General features: G+C 33.5%; 1 protein-coding gene across 1 annotated transcript in view; it reads left to right on the top strand.

The window, feature by feature from the left end:
* Positions 1–24,834, top strand: part of TRDN (triadin) — a 428,350-nt gene that overhangs the window by 344,972 nt on the left and 58,544 nt on the right. Inside the window, 9 exon segments of the mRNA NM_001372516.1 lie at positions 8,484–8,510; positions 9,215–9,244; positions 12,954–12,983; positions 14,258–14,284; positions 14,612–14,659; positions 16,437–16,484; positions 17,737–17,754; positions 19,805–19,849; positions 21,779–21,799. Of these exon segments, the coding sequence (NP_001359445.1) occupies positions 8,484–8,510; positions 9,215–9,244; positions 12,954–12,983; positions 14,258–14,284; positions 14,612–14,659; positions 16,437–16,484; positions 17,737–17,754; positions 19,805–19,849; positions 21,779–21,799 (294 nt within the window).

Here is a 24,834-nt window from a genome sequence, read left to right as displayed (position 1 = left end):
TCCTTTATGTTACATGAATGCTGTTAAAAAAAGCAACTACGGTTATCAAACAGTGGTTCTCAAATTTCAACATGCATCAGGTACACCTGGAAGATTAAATTTACATTTCTAATAAGTTCTTATGTGATATTGTTGTTTGAGAACCACTGCCTTACAGAATTCTCCCCCGGTAATCTACTCTTGGGCTTACTATTGCTGCCTAAATATAGACCTTAGGGAGTACGTAGGCTTAGACCATGGATAGACAGACATATACAGACACTGTATTCATTAATATATTTGGATATGTGCTTAACTGTAAAATGTCTTCAGATTTGAAATGGGCCCAGTATCTTAACTGAATATATGAATTCATGAAACTGGAAATGTAAAAGAATTAAAAGATGTTTATATTTTATTGGCGAGATTTCGTTATTAAGACCTCTTTGCACTCTTTCTGTGCTTCTCATCTGTTGATTAACAAATTCTAATAAATTATCCTTTTATGCACTATATGTGGTGAATGATGATTTTATCCCTTCAGGACAATAATTTGTACATCTAAGTGGCCATCAGAATCATTTGAGAAGGATGTTAAATGACCAATTGCTGGGCCCCACCTCCAGAGTTTCTGATTTGATAGGTCTGGAATGGAGTCCAAGTAGCTACATTTCTAGCAACTCCCCAGCTGCTGCTGCTGCTGCTGCTCTGGAAAGTACACTTTGAGGACCATTGCACTAGAACCTAGACTGACAAGGACTTCTCAATGAGAAAACACAGACACACAACACTCCCCCACATGCTGAAGAGTTTGTGAAACCTGATGTGTGTGTGTGTTTTTTTAATTCCTACGTATTTTATTTTATTTTTTCATAGGTTTTGGGGGAACAGGTGGTATTTGGTTACATGAGTAAGTTCTTCAGTTGTGATTTGTGAGATTTTGGTGCACTTATCACCCGGGCAGTATACATTGAACCCAATTTGTAGTCTTTTATCCCTCACCCCACTCCCTCCCTTTCAACCGGGTCCCCAAAATGCATTGTATCATTCTTATGCTATTGCATCCTCATAGCTTATCTCTCACTCATGAGTGAGAACATACAACGTTTGACTTTCCAATCCAGAGTTACTTCATTTAGAATAATAGTCTCTAGTTCCATCCAGGTTGCTGTGAATGTCATTAATTCGTTCCTTTTTATGTCTGAGTAGTATTCCACCATGCCCAACCTATACCACAATTTCTTCATCAACTCATTGATTGATGGGCATTTGGGGTGATTCCATGTTTTTGCAATTGTGAATTCTGCTGCTATAAACATGTCTGTGCAAGTATCCTTTTAGTATAATAATTTCTTTTCCTCTGGATAGATACCCAGTGGTGGAATTGAAGGATCAAATGGTAGTTCTACTTTTAGTTCTTTAAGAAATCTCCACACTGTTTTCCAAAGTGGTTATAAAGCTTACATTCCCACCAGCAGTGTAGAAGTGTTCTCTTTTCACTGCATCCATGACAATATCCATTATTTTTTAATTTTTTGATTATGGCCATTCTTGCAGGAGTAAGGTGGTATCACATTGTGGTTTTGATTTGCATTTCCCTGATTATTAGTGATGTTGAACACTTTTTCACATTTTTGCTGGCCATTTATGTATCTTCTTTTGAGAATTATTTGTTCATGTCCTTAGCCCACTTTTTAATGGAATTTTTTTTCTTGCTAATTTGTTTGAGTTCCTTTAGATTCTGGATATTATTTCTTTGTCAGATGTATAGATTGTGAAGATTTTCTCCCACTCTGTAGGTTGTCTGTTTACTCTGCTGACTGTTCCTTTTTCTGTGCAGAAGTTCTTTAGTTTAATTAAGTCCCACCGATTTATCATAGTTTTTGTTGCATTTGCTTTTGGATTCTTGGTCATGAAGTCTTTTCCTAAGCCAGTGTCTAGAAGGGTTTTTCTGATGTTAACTTCTAGAATTGTTATAGTTTCAGGTCTTAGTTTTAAGTCCTTGATGCATCTTGAGTTGATTTCTGTATAAGGTAAGAAATGAGGATCCAGTTTCATTCTCCTATATGTGGCTTGCCAATTATCCCAGCACCATTTGTTGAATAGGGTGTCCTTTCCCCACTTTACATTTTTCTTTACTTTGTCAAAAGCAATCTGTAAGTATTTGGCTTTATTTTGGGGTTCTCTATTCTTTCCCATTGGTCTTTGTGCCTATTTTTATACCAGTACCACACTGTTTTGGTGACTATGGCCTTGTAATGTAGTTTGAAATCATGTAATGTGATGCCTCCAGATTTGTTCTTTTTGCTTAGTCTTGCTTTGGCTCTGTGGCTCTTTTATGGTTCCCTGTGAATTCTAGGATTTGTTTTTTCTAGTTCTGTGAAGAATAATGATGGTATTTTGATGGGAATTGAACTGAATTTGTAGACTGCTTTTGGCAATGTGGTCATTTTCACATATTGATTCTACCCTGGTCATTTTCACAATACTGATTCTATCCATCCATGAGCATGTGATGTGTTTCTATTTGTTTGTATTGTCTATGACTGCTTTCAGCACTGTTTTGTAGTTTTCCTTGTAGAGGTGTTTCACGTCCTTGGTTAGGTATATTTCTAAGTATTTTAATTTTTTTGCAGCTATTGTAAAAGAGATTGAGTTCTTGATTTGAGTCTCAGCTTGGTCACTGTTGGTATATAGCAGAGCTACTGATTTGTGTACATTAATTTTGTATCCTCAAACTTTGCTGAATTCATTTATCAGTTCTAGGGGCTTTTGAGAGAAGTCTTTAGGGTTTTCTGGATGTACGATTATATCCTCAGCAAACAGCGACAGTTTGACTTCCTCTTTACTGATTTGAATGCCCTTTATTTCTCTCTCTTGTTTGATTAATCTGGCTAGAATTTCCAGTACTATGTCGAACAGAAGTGGTGGGAATGGGCATCCTTGTCCTGTTCTAGTTTTCAGAGGGAATGCTTTCAACTTTTTCCCATTCAGTGTTACGCTGGCTGTGGGTTTGTGGTAGATGGCTTTTATTACATTTAGGAATTTCCCTTGTATGCCAATTTTGCTGAGGATTTTAATCATAAAGTGATGCTGGATTTTGTCAAATGCTTTTTCTGTGTCTATTCAGATGATCATGTGATTTTTGTTTTTAATTCTCTTTATGTGGTATATCATATTTATTGACTTGTATGTGTTAAACCATCCCTGCATCCCTAGTATGAAACACACGTGATCATGATGGATTGTCTTTTTGATATGCTGTTGGATTTGGTTAGCTAGTATTTTGGTAAGGAGTTTTTGCATCTATGTTAATCAAGAATATTGATCTGTAGTTTTCTTTTTTGTTATGTCCCTTTCTTGTTTGTATTAGGGTAATGCTGGCTTCATACAATGATTTAGGGTGGATTCCTTCTTTCTCTGTCTTGTGGAATAGTGTCAACAGAATTGGTACCAATTATTTTTTGGGAGGTGGCAAGAGTTAGTGCATTTTATTTATTTTTTTATTATACTTTAAGTTTTAGGGTACATGTGCACAACGTGCAGGTTTGTTACATATATACATGTGCCATGTTGGTGTGCTGCACTTATTAACTCATCATTTAGAGACTGAAATGGTAATAAAAAATTACCAATGAAAAAAAATTCCAGGACCAGAAAGATTCACAGCAGAATTCTATCAGACATTTAAAGAATTGGGTATATCTACCTAATTCCTGGAATTTTTTTAATTGGTAATTTTTTATTACCATTTCAGTCTCACTGCTTGTTATTGATCTGTTGGGGGTTTCTAATTCTTCCTGATTTAAGCTAGGAGGGTTGCATATTTCCAGGAATTTATCCACCTCATCTAGGTTTTCTAACTTGTGTGTGAAAAGGTGTTCATCTCATCTAGGTTTTCTAGCTTGTGTGTGCAAAGGTGTTCATAGTCGCCTTGAATAATCTTTCATATTTTTGTGGTGTCAGTTGTAATATCTCCCATTTTTGTATCTAATTGAGCTTATTTGGATCTTCTCTCTTGTTTCCTTGGTTAATCTTATTTATCTTTTCAAAGAACCATCTTTTCGTTTCATTTATCTTTTATATATTTTTTGTTTGTTTGAATTTCATTTAGTTCTGATCTTGGTTATTTCTTTTTTTCTGCTGGTTTGGGTTTGGTTTGTTCTTGTTTCTCTAGTTCCTTGAGGTGTGACCTTAGATTGTCTATTTGTGCTCTTTCAGACTTTTTGATGTAGGCATTTAAGGCTATGAACTTTCCTCTTAGCACCACCTTTGCTGTGTCACAGAGTTTTTGATAGCTTGTTTCACTATTATCATTGAGTTCAAAGAATTTTTAAATGTCCATCTTGATTTCATTGTTGACCCAATGATCATTCAGAAGCATGTTATTTAATTTTCATGTATTTTCATAGTTTTGAAGGTTCCTTTTGAATTGAATTCTAATTTTATTCCACTGTGGTCTGAAAGAGTACTTGTTATCATTTCAATTTCCTGAAATTTTTAAGGACTTGTTTTGTGGCCCATTAAAAAAGCTATTCCAGATGATTTCCAGGATCTTTTCAGTTTTAAAATTCTTTCCTTTTGCATTATAAAATTTATAAGGTCCTACTGCTCTTATACCAAATTATTATCTTGTGTTAAACTTTAATGGACTTACTTAATGAGTCTTTATAAGATCACCTAAATAAAACTTTTTCCAGTGAAGATCTTTATATGTGTTATATGCCCCAAATAATATTACACTTATAAATTTTACAAAAGTCAAATTTTATGAAAATGACTTACATTGTCTTGACAAAGTTAAAATATAATAAATCTCTGTTGAGGAACAGGACTAATTTCCTCATTTGATCTAATAATAAAGCAGTTTCTGTGATATAATTAAGCAAATTATCAATTTTGTGAATAAATTCATGAAAGTTCAGTTTCTTACTTGTATTTGGAAAGTTTACTTTTTTCTACTTTTACAATGAAAATTCTAAACCACATAATATATAGGCTTTAGGGCATTCTTGATTGGTTTTTGATATATTTAACTTACATTGTAGAGGTAGTTATAAAGTTTAATATAAATATAACACAGAAAGTTTCTTTATGAATGAATTAATATAGTAATTTGACAAATATCAGTTAAAATATGTTAAATCTATTTACAGATATGTGGATCAGAAAGATTATTAAATGATATTATTTCACTGTTGATCACTGTTGATTAATCATCTTAGGAAGAAATTTGGTATAAAACAGATTATGTAAAAGCCTTTATTGACATTATTCAGTAATGACTGTGGAGCTAGAATTGTTAACAGGCTAAACTATATAGACTTATAGAACGTATATATAGAACTTACATATATAGAACTATATATAGTTCATTGTAGACCTCTGACTATTGATACATATATAAATTCTGAAGCTGAGCCTGTAGGTGCATCACTCCCATCCTCCAATCTCTGCCTCTGTTGTCACATGGTATTCTCTGTGTGTCTTCATATTACATTCCCTCTATGTTTGTCCATCTCTGTATCTCTTTTCCTCTTTTGATCATAACGCCACTCATATTGGATTAGGGCCCAGGCTAATGATCTCATCTTAACTTAATTATAACTGCAAAAACTCTATTTCCACACAAGGCACATTCATAAGGTACTGGGCGTCTGGACTTCCACATATATTTTGGGAGACAGAAGTCAGCTTCTAATAGATAGTATAAAGAGAAAGCAGATTAACTAGAGAGATGTTATGTGAATGCTGATGAGGTTGATATAGGACATGGCATGTGGACAACTAACTCTGAAAACCAAATTTTATAATTGGACAGCTTTATGGGAATAGGCAGTTGTCCTGTATTGATCACCACTTGGTTTTATAAATAGCAGAACTATTAAGTCAACATTTTCTTAATCTAGTTGGGCTTTAAGAGCACAACTGAACACACATATTTTCACACAATTGTATGTGTGTTTTAGGGTTTTTTGGTGTTTCCATTCATGTTTCTTAGAGGATTGTGTCAATACATGTGTTAGGTTCTCAGAAAGAAATATAAGTATGTATTATCCTTTCCAATACCACTGGAGAGAATCTCCATAACCTTGATTTTATCGTTACATTTAGCCAGAGTACATAGCTATGTCCCTAAATCACATTTATTGGGCCAAAAGTGACTTTCCTCTTATTGAACTGTGCTTTGTATTGTATCTCTGGTGCATGTTAAGAGCAGTAGGTGGAGTTCTGTAAAAGCCATCACACATTTAGGGTAAAAATATTGCTAAGGCTGTTATTTACATTATACAGCCTTTTGTTCTGAGAACCCAGGAAACAAATTTATCTCAGTTATCATTACCAGTGATTACTCTGCTTCTCCTAAACAAAGTAAGTATTTACATCTTAAGAACACTGTAAATGGTTTAACATTTGTGCTTTTTTTTTTTTGCCTGAATATCAGAAAGATGAGAGGTAAATTTGCAACCCGAGTCAAAGAAACTATGCAGTAACTGTAACAGTATTTTGTGTTCTAATACAATTCCTAAATTTATATATTTTTCTACATTCATTTTTTGCTCAATTTCTCTGTTTTTTACCTTATTGGTTTTACTTATTCACCTAATGAACAAAAAAAGAATGAGAGCCTATCTTATCACCATGTATTAGGAATTGCACCAATTCCCTGCATTCGATGATAGATACACATGACCTCTGTCCTCAAATATCTCACAATGTAGAAGAGAAGGCATTCACTTAAGTTGATACTTGTAATAGATTATGATTAACATAATGATAAAGAGATCTACCAAGTAGTATGAGCACATAAAGGGAGTAAGCAATTCCACTGCATCAGAAACAGGCTTCTGAGAAAGAGACAGCTAAGCTAGGCCTTAAGCAGAGGTTAGCCAAAAAAAAAAAAAAAAAAGAAAAAAAAAAGAAAAGAAAGAAAAGAAAAGAAGAGGAATGAAAAGAAAATAGTGAGGGGACTAAACTGATGATGAAAAAAGTCAAAGAACATCTAGATTGAGAGACACTATATGTGGATAGGAAGATTCAAAATTATGAAGGTGTCAGTTCTTTCCAAATTGACCTATAGAGTCAATGCTATTATGGAAAATTCCCAGAAAATTATTTTGTGTGTGTTGACAAACTGAATATAAAGTTTATGTGGAATGGAAAAAGATCCAGAATAGCGAACACGGTACTGAAGACAAAGAACAAAGTTGGAAGATTGACACTATTGAACTTCAAAGCTTATTATAAAGTTTTAGAATTCTTTCCATTTTTTCTTTCCTTGGCCTCAAGTAGTTTCTTTGTGTGTATATGCTGTTCAGTGCTCTTCTGATGACTTAATGGCACCTTCCACACATCTCCAGAACTCCCTTCCTCTTCTCTGCTGCTCTCTACTCTACCTTACTCTGATCTGTGATCACTGACTGTCTTGGCCTTTCCAGACTCCCAGCTCCATCTTATAAGCTCTGTGATTTGCCTAGGCTGAGTTGCTAGGCAACTCATTGCTGCACTAAGGCCTTGTAACTTTCTCCAAGCACTAAGCGGAAGCAATCACAGGGTATATCTCATTTGTTTCCCATCACTAAAGTATCACTGTTCTTTGTTGTCTGATGTTCAATATCTTTAAAACCATTGTTTTATATATTTTGTCTGTTTTCCTTAATTTCCAGTATGAGGAGTAATTAGACCCCTGTTATGTTATCTTTGCTAAAAGAAAAAGTCACTAGGATAGTTCTGAAATTAAAAGAAGGCAGTATTAATATTTATCCCATTACAGTAGAGCATACATATTATGTTTACCTTTCCCAAAGCCAAGTGAACAGGAATTTAAAAAGAAAGGGAAAGTGATCAATATGGTCGAATGTGTTCATTAGTCTTGGAAAGTAATGAAATTGGTGACCAGAGAGATAATCCATAGAATGGTGGAGCTAGAAACTAGATTACAGTGAATTAATGATGAAGTGGGAGTGAGAAGTAGAAAAAACAAGTAAAGATGATATTCCTTAAAAAGTTGAGTTGAACAGTGACAGACAGGTACTAGATGGCATTTGTAAGAAAACAGAATCAGAGAAAAGTGTTGACTATTCAAATATTTGTTGCTGCAGAAAAGACAGAAAATTAAAACTGACTGTGAATAGAGCAGAGGCTGACAAAATGGCCCACAGACTGGCCACTAGTTTTTATAAAGTTTTATTGGAACACAGTCAGTCATATTTATTTACATTATTATCCATGGCTACTTCTATATTCACACAAATGAAGAATTGTGAGAGACTGTATGGCCTAAAACCTGAAAATATACATTATCTGACTGTTACAGAAAAAGTTTGCCAATCTTGCACTAAAGAACTTAGCCATAAGTTACACATTCTATAGAATTTCAACAAAAAAGGATAGGTGGGGTCTATATTGTTTGATTTTTATTTTCAAAGATATTATATCATATTCAATAGTGTCAATAAGAATTGTATGACTCAGCCTTTAATAATTTTTTTACTTTTTTCTAGGCAAAGAGGTCAAGCCTAAACCTCCACGTATGTTATATGCATGCTCAATAAACAAATGCGTACATATGTACACACATACGTAAAACAAATCTTAAATGCATGCTGTTATTTATCTTGATTTCATGTTGAATATTTTGCTTAAAGTCAAAGGCTTGTTTTGTGTAGACAATGTACTCATTTTCTTACATGTATTTCTGAGAAAATGCTATACCAAAATTTTCCTTTATCCTTTATTCACTGGAAGTATCTTTCCTTACCTTGTCATTAAAAATCTCAGCTCACATTTCCATTATTTTCCCAAAAAAAATTTTTTTGAGACAGAGTCTCACTCTGTTGCCCAGGCAGTGGGCAGTGGTGTGATCTCTGCTCACTGCAATCTCTGCCTACCAGGCTCAAGTGATTCTTGTGCCTCAGCCTCCCCAGTAGCTGGGATTACAGGCACGCACCAACACACCTGGCTGGCCTTCCAAAGTGCTAAGATTACAGGCATGAGCCACCATGCCTGGTTCTCAAAAGATTTCTTATTGGAATAATAGTGAGGAATCTGTTGTTATGTACTAGTTTGCCACAATCATAAGAATATGGTTAATATGACATTAACTTTTCAAAGTTAATATGAGATTGAAACCAATGAATAACAGAAAATAATTATATAAAAATAAATATGCACGAGTATAGGAAATTAATATCTTTCTATAATCATTATTACTAATGTTCATCTATATTTTTAGAACTACAAGGAAAAAAAGAAGAGAAGCCAGGTATGTATATTTTATTTATACACATATGTGATTTCCATGTTTAGAATAAATAGCACAATATCTCTTTGCAAATGTCATGTCCTAGTACAAATATTATATCAAATTTTATCCTTGACCAACTTAAAAAAAACTAACAAAATATATATTTCTCTATGCTACCCATTTCTAGAAAAAACTCTATTTGCATAGGTGAAATCTCTGAGAAATTTACATGGTTCAGAAGAAGTAACTGAGTAATTGAATTGATTCCCACAAAACCAAAATTTTCTCTGATTATTGTAGGACACAGACATTCAATCAGCAAAACATCTGCTCTCATCCTTCTCTCTTTCGAGGCTTCTGAGTCAGATGAACATTTCTGAAGGCTACAGTAGGCAGTAGAAACTTTTTCAAAAGAACACTCAACTGTCTGGTTCTGAACATAGTTAAAATTTTGTTTAATGTTGCATAATTGTATTATTGTTGTAGGGCTGCTGTAGTAAAATTCCACAAACTGGGTGGCTTCAATTCCACAAACTGGGTGGCTTAAAACAACAGAAATCTATTCTCTCACAGTTCTGGAGAGTAGATGTCCAAAATGAAGGTGTCACAAGGGACATACTTTCCATGATATCTGTAGAGAGGAATCCTTCCTTGCATCTTCTGGTGTTTTCCAGCAATCCTTGGTGTTCCTTGGCTTGTAGACACATCACTTTCAATCTCTGCCTCCATCATCTCATGGAAACCTTCTCCCTTTGTGTCTCTAGCTCTGTAAACCCTTCTCCTCTAATAAGTACGCCAGTCGTATTGGATTAAGTACCCACCCTACTGCCCCATGACCACATCTTAACTAATTACATCTGCAATAACCCTATTTACAAACAAGTTCATATTTTAAGGCACTGGAGGTTAGGATGTAAGCATACCTTTTGGAGAGATGCAATTAAATCCATAACAGCCCGTTCTCTGGCTGGCCCAAAATTTATGTCCTCCATAGGTGCAAAATATGTTCACCCCATCCCAACATTTCTAAAAGTCCTAACCATTCTAGCATGGTTCTAAGTCCAAAATTTCATCTAAATATCCATCAATAGTTCCAAATCTCATTATCTAAATCATCTAAATCAGTTATATATAAAACTTGGAGTATGATTCTTCCTGCAGCAAAATTCTTCTTCTCTTTTTGAACCTGTGAAAACATGAAACAAATTATTTACTCCCAAAATAAAATGATGAGATAGGTATAGGATGGACATTCCCATTTTAAAGGGAAGAAATTGCAATAAAATAAAAAGAGGTCCTGGGTCCTAAGCAAATCCAAAACCTAGCATATTTCAAAGCCTGAGAATATTCTTTCTGGCTCAGTGCTCTGTACTCTGGGACTGGTAGAACAGTGGCCCTGCCCTCTTAGCTCAGTGAGCTGACAGCCCTGCCTTCTCTGCCACAGGAGGTCCCATCAACCCAGGCATTTGAATTCATGGCTTTTCTCTTGGAGTCATTATCCCTTCATTTTATCATGTCTTCATTATCCCTTCATTTTATCATGTCTGTCCCTTTTTTGTCCCAGCTGGCATTGTTTTTGCTTCTTTAAAATTATTGAAAACCTGACTAGTGTCATATTCAATTCATGGGGCATCTAAGCCATTAGATAAGAGGGTCCTCCACAGATGTTTCCTGGATAACCACATCTCTATTTCTGTCTTCTGCTGAAGTGGCTCCATGAGTCACACATCTAATCTCTTTAGCAAAAGTTTGTCCAACCGCATCCTTGGCCCTATCTCCATGGCACGCTGTCTAGATAAGCTGAGAATTTTTCAAATCAGTAAGTGCCAGTTCTTATTTGACAAATAGTTTCTTCTTCAATTTATGTGTATCTTTCTTTTCACATTTTATTATAAACAACAAGGAGAAATCAGTCTACACCTTCCATACTTTACTTGAAAATGTTCTTAGCTAAATTTTTAAGTATTCACTTACTCTTTCCATCTTCCACCTAACAGAAGAACACAGTTAAGCTAAGTTTTTTGCCACCTTATAACAAATATTACCTTTCCTTTAGTGGCCAATAACATGTTCCTCATTTTCTTGAGACCTCATCTTTAAAACTCATATTTCTAGCAACATTCTACTTCTACTTACAATAATATATATCTATATGATTTGAATGTGTTTTCTCAAAATTTATCTGTTACCTGTGTAATAAATGGTATTGACAGCTGGAGCCTTGAAGAGGTGATTAGGCCATGAGAGCTCCTCTTTTTTGAATGGGAACAAGGCCCCTGTAAAAGAGGCTCCATGCAGTGTTCAGCTAGCCTGCTGTCTTCCCCTTTTGGCTTTGCCCCATAAGAACACAGCATTCCTTCTCTCTGAAGGACACAGTAGCAAGGCATTATTTCCAAACCAGAGACCAAACCTACTAATACCTTAATCCTGAACTTCACAGTCTCTAGAAGTATAAGAAATACATTTCTGTTCTATGTAAATTACCCAGTCTGTGATATTCTATTATAGCAGCACAAAATGGACTAAGTCAGAAACGTATCATTTAAAATGACAAGAGCTTTCTCTGTAGCTCTCTTGAATTCCTTCTGAGCCCTCATCAGAATAACCTTTAATGTCAATATTTCTGCCAATAGTCTCTTCAAAGCAATCTAGGCTTTCTATATTAACTGTCTCAAAATTATTCTAGACTCTACCCATTACCCAATTTCAAAACCACTTTTACATGTACAGGTATTTGTTTCAGCAGCACCTATGTTCCTAAACCAAAATTGATTAGTTTCCTTGGATGGCTACAATAAAATATGACAAATTGTGTTGCTTAAAACTGGAGAAATTTTTCTCTCTCACAATTTTGGAAGTTAAAAGTCCAAAATCAAGGTGTTGACAAAGCAACACTTCTTTTTAAACCTGTAGAGGAGAATATTTGTTTGCTTCTCCTAGCTTCTGGTGTTTTCTAGCAATCCTTGGTGTTTCTTGGTGTGAAGATATATGACTTCAATCTCTGCCTCTATTATCGCATGGTCATCTTCTCTCTTTGTGTCTCTCTCTTTGTGTCTCTTCTCCTCTTCTTATAAGGACAATAGTCATATTGGATTAAAAACTTACCCTTCTCTAGAATGACCTCATCTTACCTTAACTAATTATATCAGTAGCAACCGTATTTCCAAATAAGGTTACATTCTGAGGTACTGGGGGTTAGGACTCAACAGATTGTTTGGGATAACACATTTGAGCCATAACACTATTTGTCTCAATTCCTAAATCACGTAAGTACCCAATTAGATCTATTTCAAAGAGTCTCTTCCAACTCTTGTTGTTAAAATAATTTATCTTATGTTGACTTTGGAACTATTTCCTGCAATAATCATCTTAGAAAAAAGTAGAAAATTTAGATTTAAAAGAATTAGCTATAGCAACAACTTCACAGACAAGTGCAAAGCATGTTTCTGTTTCGTGTTTAATAGTCCATCATTGGCAAACCAGCGTTAAAACTGGAATAAATTTTAGTAAATTTTTTTTTTTTTTGAGACGGAGTCTCGCTCTGTCACCTAAGCTGGAGTGCAGTGGCACGATCTCAGCTCACTGAAACCTCTGCCTCCTGGGTTCAAGCAATTCTCCTGCCTCATCCTCCCAATTATGATAACCAAATAAAATTATTTCTAAAAATTAATTTGTATTCTAGTTTATTTTTTCAGGTTTTAAATTTTCTGCCTTTTCTCTCCCTCAGAGCCCCAAATTAAAAAAGAAGCAAAACCAAGTAACATGAGCTTTATTTTATATAGATTCAGAGTTGACATTATCTTTATTTTATTAAATACTAAAAGAGGCTTACATCTCACTAGGGAGACGTGCACAGAGTCTCCAAGGTCCTCATTATTTTGTCAACTCCGTTGCTCAACATGATTTTATAGCACTGGATTAGGTGAGAATGGGAATATTCCCTAGACTAAAACACCTAGAAAATGGCATTAAATAAATCTCAACAGAGACTCTAGGTTTCTGGAGACATTTCTAAGGTTTTTATGAAATTAATAATAATAATGTTTAACTTATGGCTTTATTTTCATAATTCTGGTGGCTTTGTTTTTATAATTCTGAAGTATTTCCAGTAATATACCAGAATTATAAAATCATAAAGTTATAGACTATTGTGGTTTGAAGGGAATGAGAGCAAGAATTTATTAAGCATCTATTTTGAGCTAAGGACTAGCATAGGATTTTTATTTTCATTGTATCATTATCAGAAACAGACAGCATGACAATTATTACCCATACTCAATATCTGAAGAAGCAGTTCAATAGATCAAGTTTAGAAAATAAGTTATTATTCCAAGATTTTCAAGTTTATCAATGTTGAAGCTAGGGGTCTGCCCCATGTCTGATTTGCACCAAACCCTGGGTACTCCCATTAAGAGATTGTCCCTAAAATGCTATCATGTTATTAGAAGGTAGCATTGACCTAAGAAAAGGATGACCTTTCCAAGTCTACATTGTTATTTAGTGTTTAAGTCATACCTCTGGTACCAACTAGCTGTTGACCTGAGGCAAGTTCAAAAAAACCCTCAGGCTCTATGGTAGCTATTTCTTCATTGTAAAAGATTACTTAGCAAGATTCTTCAATATCAACAAATCAAGAATAGAAATCTAGACACATATTCAATGGTACCTCAGCCCCTAAATTCTCACCAGAACTTCCCTGGCAACTGATCATAAGCTTGAATATAGTTGCTCTTATGATGTATTTACAATATATTAAGGCTCATGACAGCCTTGTTACATTACAAATATTATGATTTATTATTATTTTATTATTTATTTTCCTGATTATATTTATCTGCTGTGGGTGGATATGTTTTACCAGATATAAGCGTTTTGTATTTTTGCCAGTTTTACTTTTCTTTAACCAGAAACTCAATACTATTTAAAGCTAGTTATGCCTAGTTCTATTTACAATAACCAGTTATATTTGTTATTGTTAAATACTCCATTTTGCAGGTAATTTAATCTAATATGTTATTTATTTATTTTTAGCTATATCTGAAAAAGTGAAAATACACAGTATGTATTAATTTTATCTTTTATGCTTATATAGAGTTTTTTACAAAAAAATTTGAAATGTTTTCAAAATCATGTATTTTCAATCTGTGCTTTTATATTTATGTTTTATTACAGCCTGTGTTTTGAAAACTGTAGTTTCAAAAATTTTGTAAATAAGAATTCTTGGCATATTGTTTTCATGAACTAAAACCTTTAAGTTTTACATAGAAACAAGGATGATATGAAGATTTCAGAATATTTTTTCTGTATGGGCATATTTGCTAAAATCTGCTAGCTATTTTCCCAGCTTCTAAATACCTAAAAAGATTTTCTTTTTATTATTTTCAGAACAAGACATAGTGAAATCAGAAAAGACTGTTCCTCATGGTAAACCAGGTATTTTGCAGGTGGTATTTGTAGTCTCAAATAACCTCTCAATGTTCTAATTTTAGTAGAAGGAAGAGTTTAGAGTCAAGTCTAAAGTTATTTGGGACAATTCATGTCTTAAGTCATAAGCTTCTAGACCATCTCCAATTTTCATCATCTTCAGAATTTTTTTTTTGTACTGAGAACTTAACCAGTGAGATGTAACTAGACAACTAGTCTTCCCTTCCCATCAAAGAGTTAGCTTTGCACAAAAACCATAGTCACCCAGCACTTAGGTGAATGGGCTCTATACTTTCTGTTTTATTCTGATTTGGGCAAGGCATTCTGAGCAAACTTGTAGTTCAGATTGGCTTATTCAAATATGATCATTTTAAACTCTCAAAGTCCCAAAAATGCTGAAGAAATCAACATTTCTCCATGCTTCTTTTCCTGACTCTTTCTTTTCTTCACCCTTCCTTCCCTTTCTTATTTTCTTTTTATTCCTGGTCTTGCATTTTGTAGAAAGTAGAAGTAAGCTAATGTGTTCTGCTTGTAAAAAAAAAAGATACATAATTTATCAAAACAAGGTTGTGAATTAATTTTTATTTAAGAATAAAAACAAGTTTTTATTTCAGCTAATTAAATATGATTTTAATTTTGAGGCTACCCAAGCCCTGATTATTCTGTAGAATATTATTTTTCATTCCAGGCTGAAATACGTACCCTATGTTGTGAATATAGTTAGGCCAGAATCTTTGAAAAGTGAAAAACATACTTTCTCTAAACAAGTCTTAGGAAATCCTTTGCTTACTTTTATAAATCGTACTTTAGAAAATCTGTATACAATGGGTTTTGGTCTGTTTGATTTGTTTTGCATATGCTTTTAAAAAAACTATGGTCTGCCAACAGCAGAAAATATAGGAATAAGGAAAGCAGGGCTGGAGTGTGGAGAGATGAGAAGAGCTGTCTGTATTGACAAAAGCAGAACCTTAGAAACAACTTTCAGAAGCTCCTCATTAAATGAAACATTGTTATTTTCTTATGTCCCAAATATTAGCCAATTTGAGGTGAAATAAAGAGAAGTGACAGACTTTAGTCTCTGAGCATACATCAAATGCATTGTCTTATAGGAACAACTCTTTTACTTCAGTAAACACCACCATGCTCTTTAAATTCTGTTATCCAGTGAAACTTTCTACTTAGGATATTTGATCAGTTGATTCATACCCAGTGTGAAATGCTTGAGAAGTTTAATTTCATGTAGTATCAGGGTAATAATCTCTTTACTTTGACCCAAACATCTTTGACTATGAAAAATCACTGAGAACAGAGGACATCCCACAAATGCATCAACTTTGTTCTTCCCCAGCTTCACACTGTAAGAAATTTGGGTTCTCCACCTATTCCTGGATTCCCAGGGAGGTATCGGTACAAGAAGATCAAAAATTGCTCCTTCCTATTCTAATTTAATAATAGTAAGGGAACATATATTTTATAAAGCAGTACCTCTGGGCAGATAAATACACTGAAATACAGAGAAGGCAAAACATAGAGTTCATATTGGCATGTTAGAGAACAATTTAAGCTAGGAAAACTTCTATAGCAAGATAGCTGCAAAGGACATTTCAGCTGGACAGATTTTCTTTGTGCTTTCATCCAATTTGAATAGATGTTTTTGCTGTTTTATTGAGGCAACAAGTTTTTCTTGGCATTGGCACTATTTCAAAAGAATACAAAAATCATGGTTGAAATATGTCACTGATGTATTCAAATTTCCTACTTGTGTTAACATTTTTTCCTATCACAGAAGAAAAAGTTCTCAAGCAGGCAAAAGCTGTCACAATAGAAAAAACAGGTAAATAAGGTATTTTATATCTTTTTTCTATGTCTCATTATATGTTATGTGGTGCACTCATATGTGTGCATGCAGACACACACACACACACCCCTTCACTGAAGTGTGTAGGCTTTTAGTACCATAACTTCTAACATTCTGAATTCTTGTGAATAACTAAAAATATGTTCAATATAATTTTTGTTAAAAATTAATAACTAGAGTAGCATAACTTTAAGTGTGATTGACCTAAGCTTATGTGTAATTCATGAGAAAATCTATATAATGCATTGATTACCATGTATACTTAGGTGTTTAATCTTATTTTTAAATCACATTTCCTCAAATCTTAAAATTACAGAAGTCTGAAACTTTCTACTATTTATAAATTAGCTGGAATAATTTACTTTCATGAAAGCTCCATAGAGAGGGATATGGTTATATAACTTTAAAGTCTGCTTTATCAACAGAACATAAAATATTAAAGTAAAAACACTCCATCTGTCATTAGTTCATATGAGAAAGAAAAGACACATACTCTTTCAATTCAGAAGTTTTTCCTGCAAGGAAAAAGAAAACTTATGATTCTTGAAATCAATTCACATCTGAGTCACTAAACTTCCTCTGTTTGATTCCAAGACAGAAATCCTACCCACCTCAGCCATTAAGAGAGTCCCATCTCTTACTAATAATTATTCCAAAAGAAAAATTCTGTGAAACATGTTTTTCTCCTGAGATAATCAGAAAATAAGGATTTAAATAGTTTCTTGGAGGAAAAAATATAATAGAATTCAGGAGAGATCTAATTATTTATAGAAATTATAGACTAGTTTGTAAGTAGAAAGAAAGAAATCTCATAAGGCCGTTTTCACATTACTTCATATGACCATTATACTTTCTTCCAACCACTGCCTAAGTTTATAATTTTAGTAAATGTTCCTTTAATTTGCACCCTAAGGTATTAATATGGCCACCTGAGTATCTCATTCAGTTGTATAGATGTTTCGGAATTATGAAGAAGCTAGCTCAATGTATTTGTGACTCATATAGATTGTTTTAAATTTTATGTGCATAGCATGTGTCTTACTAGGTTTTTGCAGTTCGATTAATGTATTTGCTGACAGTAAAATATTAGTGGTCAAAGAAAACAGGTTAAGTTTAAGCTAAGGAGGGGACCTAAAGCTAAGAATAAGTAAATACAAATACTAAACGGTTATTTTTTCCATGGTTTGTACTCATCAATATGCCATGTGCTTCCCTCCATTCTCCACAGCCAAGCCCAAACCAACAAGAGATGAATAGAATAACAGCTGAGAAATATCGCTTGATCATTTCAGCTTTAACAATTTTGCTTAGTTTTTTTAAGAAAAATGTTATTTTCAGTGTTGTCTGTGGCTAAATAACTATAATAAATTAATGTTATTGCTATTTAATTGTTAGTGATAAATTAATGTTATTGCTATGGCATTGATTTAACATTCTTGTGTTTCACTACTAATTAATGATTATAACTATACAAAAGAAATATCTAGATGTCTGTCACTGTTGTTAATATTAAAAGAGGGAATCCATATAGGCTATAAAATACCACTCACAGTAAGTTAAGGTAGGTTGGAAATCTTTTAAACATACGTAATGAATAACAAAAGAAAATGAAATGATATACAATTGTCAGTGTTATGAACCATATACTGTTTTTAATTTGTTTGCTTTAAGCTGCATTAATTAAACTGTAGGTAACTTTGGCATTTAGAAATCCATTTAATTATAAACATTTTGCCATTTGTCCATTACAATGATGAAATGTCCTTAAGAATGTGGACTTTGAAGATCCTTCATTTCACTGTACAGGTGTGACGCAGAGAGTATAGTGATGAAGAGTTTAAAGATGACTTTTGGACTCAGGAAGGCATAAATATTTACCCACTGTGGTAGTAAATATATTCAATATTGTGTCAAAATTGTGATGTTGGTCATTGAATGGTGTACATTTGTGAAACACAAGCTTAGACAAATGCGTGAATGGCTGTTGGTCAAATATATTCTGGCTCTTGCATGCAAAATAGCTTCACAAGACCCAAAGGTGAAAGTGTGACACAGCTTAGGAATACATATAAGTGGTTTAGGAGATATAGCACAAACGAATGACTCTAATCAGAACATATTCACATCCTAGAACCTGTGAATTGTATTTTGAATATATATTTTATATTATTATTGTTCCCTTGATTTATTATTAATGCTGTTATAACAGTTTAATACCTTGAATATTGGCTTCATTTACTTTTATTTTGAATGCTTATTCACTATAACATTTATGCAAATTCAGTTCATGGAAGTTTATTCTTGAATGGTATCAGTTCCTAATTTACAAATATCTGTTTAGTCTGATGACACCTGGAGTCCCATATCTTCCCACCTATTTCACTGTTGGTGCATAATTTGGGGAAAAACTAGTAAATTTAGAGAAACTCCAAATTCAGGAGTGAGGGAAAGAAAGGACAAGTAAACATCAAGAACAGCTCAGAAGAACTGACCATAGAGGTCATTAGAGGTAACACTTGGTCTGTTCCAGAGTCCTACTCAATTGACAGATATTCTCAATCCCATTCAAGATATCCCACCTATATGGTTGACTTTAAATTCCACTTTTGATGAAAGAGAATGATCTCTTTAAAATTTTCAATCAAACATTTTTCAGAGAACTAAGAGGGATGTCAATTACTCATACATTTTTATTTCCTTTTGTCATATCCTAGAATAGGTGAGATTCAGCTATGAGAGTTTTAAGAAAACCTGGAAAGGGAGGGTGGTACAAGTCAATAAAAATACAAAATGTGGCACTCTCTGGAATACAGCAGATTTAGTTTAAATTTTCAACAAGAAACTAGTGTTCAGCAGTGCATTGCTTCTAACTGGCAAGAAGGTAACTAGGATTCAAAGAGGAAAAAAGAGGAGTTGGTAAAATGTCAAAGACAAATACCATCCACTAAAAATGTCCCCAAACAATGACTCAATTTTCAGCAAATAAAACAATATTCTTATTCTCCTTTTTGCCATATTCTATCCTCTTATACAACACAGCCCCCAAAGGGATAAAACCCTAATACTGTCTTTCAGCCAAATGTAAAAAAAAGCCTTTTCCTGGATGTCCTGAGAATGAACCTAACCCTGTTTATAATGTTTTTTTATGGCAATATGCTTTCTTTGTTTCAAATTACATGAAAACGACTTTGGGGCATGCCTCTTGGGTAAACTGAGGATCACTTGCAAATATATAAATGAGAAATATTTGCCAAAGAATCCACAGATTGCCGGTGAATTTTGATTTTTTTCTCTAGAAAAAGCTGAACATCGAGAAAGAGAACCTCCATCTATAAAAACAGGTATTTTACCATTTTTGGTTTATATTCTGTCTTATGTTCATTATTTTTATTATATTCAAAAATTAAAGTAATCCATACAAGTCATTTTCACTGTGTTTCCTGGTAATGTGTCGTCCTGTGGTTTTGTAGTGTAATCTAATTTATCTGACCTAAGGGCAATATTGTTGTCAATCAAACATGGATTGCCAAACATGCAATTATGATAGAGCAAAATTAACAAATTAGATTTGCTTTTATGATTCACAAGGTCCTTCCAAAATATTCAGTATTTCACTGTTGTCAGTATTAATATAATTTATCATACAGATTAAGTTGTTAGTTTTTAAATATCTTGTCAAATTACACAGGTTAAATTTCACAAATTGTGAATTTCAGCTTGATATATCCTCTTAAAAGAGAAGTTACCCCACTCTAAAAGTTAGCTTAATTCTTTTAAAATGTCATTCAATTTTTACAATATGTAATATTTCACATGGTTCAAACACTGAGGCATATAGGAAGCTAACTGCAAAAATCTCTCTCTCTTTTGTTAAATTCTACCAGTTCTCATTTCAAAAATATATGATGATATCCATAGGTAATCACTGTTACTTCTTTTTTTTTTTTTTTTTTTTTGTTGAGATGAAGTCTCGCTCTGTCGCCCAGGCTGGAGTGCAGTGGCGCGATCTCAGCTCACCGCAAGCTCCACCTCCCAGGTTCACACCATTCTCCTGCCTCAGCCTCCCGAGTAGCTGGGACTACGGTCGCCTGCCACCAAACCCGGCTAATTTTTTGTATTTTTAGTAGAGAAGGGTTTCACCGTGTTAGCCAAGATGGTCTCGATCTCCTGACCTCGTGATCCACCTGCCTTGGCCTCCCAAATCACTGTTATTTCTTAATGTATCCTTCTAGCATTATCTATCTACCAGTACAAATATATATATATAATATATATAAAATATATAAAATATATATAAAATATATATAATATATAATATAAAATACATAATATATAATATATAATATAAAATATATATAATATAGAATATATATAAAATATAAAATATATAATATATAATATATAATATATAATATATAACATATATAATATATAAAATATATAATATATAATATATAATATATATAATATATAATATATAAAATATATAATATATAATATATATAATATATAATATATATAATACATAATATATAATATATATAAAATATATAATATATAAACACAAAATGTATCTACAAAAAAAGTATCAATTTGTATTCCCTCTGTTAGCTATTAGTTATTTTACTTAATTTTAGATGATTCAAACCTGCAATCATAGCTAAATCTTTTCTACATTTTATGAAGAAATAGAACTTTAGATGTACAATGACACTGTTAATGTTTTTAGTTAATACATCTTAGAAGACATGTTATATTGGAAAAAAATAGAATGTCTTTACGATTTCTTTTACCTACCACCCATTCATTCTTGAGATTTTATAAAGGAACCTTATTGTTCAACATACTGGATTGGGAGAGTTAGTATAAATTAATATTAATAATTAATATTGTTAGTATACATTAATATTAATATGTATTCCAAAAGGACTGTGGCAGAATATGTATTTTATGCTATTTCAGAAACAGTAAGAAATTCAGACTTTTGTGAGCATTGATTAATATTGTATCAAATCAAATATGAGGTTTACAGGAATAAAAAAGAGACCAAAAAAGATTCCATACTTTCAGGCTTTACTGTTCTGTGGGAAACTCATTGGGAGTATGATATGAAAATTATTAAAAACACATTCCCTACTGTTCATTGTTGATGTAAGTTTAGTCTTATTTTTACAATAAAAAGCAAAAATAGGAAATATAAAGGGCTGATATGTCACCCATAGATAGAAAATTATCACTCATTTCCTTTTTTTTCTTTTTTTCCTTTTTAGACAAACCAAAACCAACTCCAAGTAAGTGTACCATTTTAGAATTTTAAGATTGTCCTATTTCATTGTTTAAATCTCACAATTTCTTTGAGTTATAACTGAAGTTAAATATGTATGATGTGTTTGTTAATGTAATAGCCATTATACTATTACCATATAAGTGAGTCTGGTTGACAAAGGATATTGTGTGTACAGGCATACCTTGGAGACAAAAAGCACAACTAAAGGAAAATGGGTAGAGCAAGAAGCCATAGACCAATAAGCACATGAAGAGATGTTTAGTGATTCAAAAAATACAATTCAAGGAAAATTAGATGTCATTGTCCTGGCATACCTCGGGGGTATTGCAGGTTTCATTCAGACCACCACAATAAATCACACCGTTTTTTGTTTTCCCAGTGCACATAAAAGTTATATTTACACTATACTCTAGTCTATTAAGTGTGCAAGAGGATTATGTCTAAAAAAATGTACATAGCTTAATTTAAAAGTATTTTGCTGCTAAAAATGTTAATGATCATCTGAACCTTCAGCAAGTTGTAATACTTTTGCTGGTAAAAGTATTGTCTCGATGTTGATGGGTGCTGACTGATGAAGATGGTGGTTTCTGAAGGTTAGAAATTTGTGGTAATTCTGAAAATAAGACAACAATGAAGTTTGGCACATTGATTGACTCTTTCACAAAAGATTTCTCTGTAGTTCGTATGGCTATTTGACAGCATTTTATTCACAGTAGAACTTCTTTCAAAATTGGAGTCAGTCATCTCAAACTTGGCTTCTGCTTTATCAACTAAGTTTATGGAATATTCTAAATCCTTTGTTGTGATTTCAACGATGTTCACAACATCTTCACCAGGAGTAGATTCCATCCCAAGTATCCACTTTCTTTTCTCATCCATGAGAAATAAGTCCTCGTCTGTTCAAGTTTGATCATGACATTGAAGCAATTCAGTCACCACTTCTAATTCTTTTGTTGCTTCCACCACATCTGCAGTTACTTCTTCTACTGAATCCTTGAACCTCTCGAAGTCGTTCATAAGAGTCGAAATCAATTTCTTTCAAACTCCTGTTGATACTGACATTTAGACTTCCTCTCATGAGTCAAAAATGTTCTTAATAGCATCTAGAGAGGTTATTCCATTTAAGAAGACTTTCAATTTACTTTGCACAGGTCCATCAGATGAGTCACTATATATGACACCTACAGCCTTATGAAATGTACTTATTAAGTAATAAGACTTGAATGTCAAAATTACTCTTTAGTCCCATGGCCTACAGAATGTATGTTGTGTTCACCGGCATGAAAACAATATTAATCTCTTGTACAGCTCCATTAGAGCTCTTGAGTGACCAGGTGCATTATCAATGAGCCATAATATTTGAAAGGAATCTTTTTTCTTCGCAGTAGGTCTCAACAGTGGGCTTAAAACAGTCAGTAAATCATGCTGTAGCAGATGTGCTGTCATCTAGATTTTGTTATCCCAGTGATAGAACACAGGCAGAGTAGATTTGGCATAATTCTTAAGGGACCTAAAATTTTCAGAATGGTCAATAAGCATTGGCTTCAACTTCAAGTCACCAGCTTCACTAGCCTCCAACAAGAGACTCAGCCTGTCTTTTGAAGCTTTGAAGCCAGATATTGACTTTTCTCTCTAGCTATGAAAGTTCTAGATGACATCTTCTTTTAACAGAAGGCTATTTGTTAAGTTGTTATTGTTCTTTTAAAGACAGGGTCTCACTCTGTCACCAGGCTGGAGTACAGCTTGGGGATCATAGCTCACTACAGCCTCAAACTCCTGGGCCCAAGTGATCCTCCCTAGAAGGCTATTTTGTCTACATTGAAAGCTTATTGTTTATTGTAGTCACCTTGGTCAATTATCTTAGCTAGATCTGGATAACTTTCTGCAGCTTCTGTATCGGCATTTGCTGCTTCATCTTACACTTTTATGTTATGCAGGTGGCTTCATTCCTTAAATTTCGTGAACCAACCTCTGGTAGCTTCCAGCTTTTCTTCCGCGGTTTCCTCACTTCTCTCAGCCTTCATAGAATTGAAGGGAGTTAGGGCCTTGCTATAGATTAGGTTTTGGCTTAAGGGAATGTTGTAGCTGCTTTGATCTTCTATTCAGTCCACTAAATCTTTCTTTGTCTCAGCAATAAGGCTGTTTCCCTTTCTTAGCATTTATGTGTTCACTGGAGTAACACTTTTAATTTCCTTCAAGAACTTTTCCTTTGCATTTACAATTTGGCTAACTCTTTGGTACGCAAGGCCTGACTTTCAGCCTATCCCAGCTTTCAACATGCTTTTCTCACTAAACTTAATCATTTCTAGTTTTTGGTTTAAAGTGAGCAATGTGAAAGTCTTTCTTTCTTGTGAATACTTAGAGGCCATTTTAGGTAACTGGTCTAATTTCAAAACCATCAAGTCTCAGGAAATAGACAGGACTAGAGGAAAGGGAGAGGGATTGGTGAATGAGAGTCTCAATACACACATTCATTAAGTTTTACCACCTTATATGGGTGTGGTGTGTGGCACACCAAAACAATTACAGTAGTAATATCAAAGATCACTGATCACAGACCACCATAACAGATGTAATAATAATGAAAAATTTGAAATACTGTGAGAATCACCAAAATGAGACACAGAAATGTGAAGGAAGCAAATGCCATTGGAAAAATTACACCAATAGGCTTAATCATACAGGGTTGCTACAAACTTTCAACTTGTAAAAAATGTGATACCTGAGAATTGCAATTAAGCAAAGCACAATAAAATGAGTATGCCTGTATTACACTTATTAATCCTTGAACATGTATTTATTGAGCACCTATTAGGTCTATGACACTGGACCAGGATGTATGAGGGAATGCCTATCGTGTTTTCTATTGATATACCTGGTTTGCTAACACATTTACCATGATAACTAATACCTGTGCAAATAAACAAACAAACAACAACAAAAGAAAACCAGTAATTGTATCTCTCTCTTATCTACTTTCAATTGTTCATTTAGATGTATTGAGTAAACGCAGTATGAAGATCCCTCTAACAGTTATTG

The sequence above is a fragment of the Pongo abelii genome, chromosome 5 (genome assembly GCF_028885655.2).
Source record: "Pongo abelii isolate AG06213 chromosome 5, NHGRI_mPonAbe1-v2.0_pri, whole genome shotgun sequence".
In the NCBI taxonomy this organism is placed as follows: domain Eukaryota; kingdom Metazoa; phylum Chordata; class Mammalia; order Primates; family Hominidae; genus Pongo; species Pongo abelii.
The sequence above is the reverse complement of the archived record's forward strand: the minus strand, read 5'-3'. Positions and strand labels throughout refer to the sequence as shown.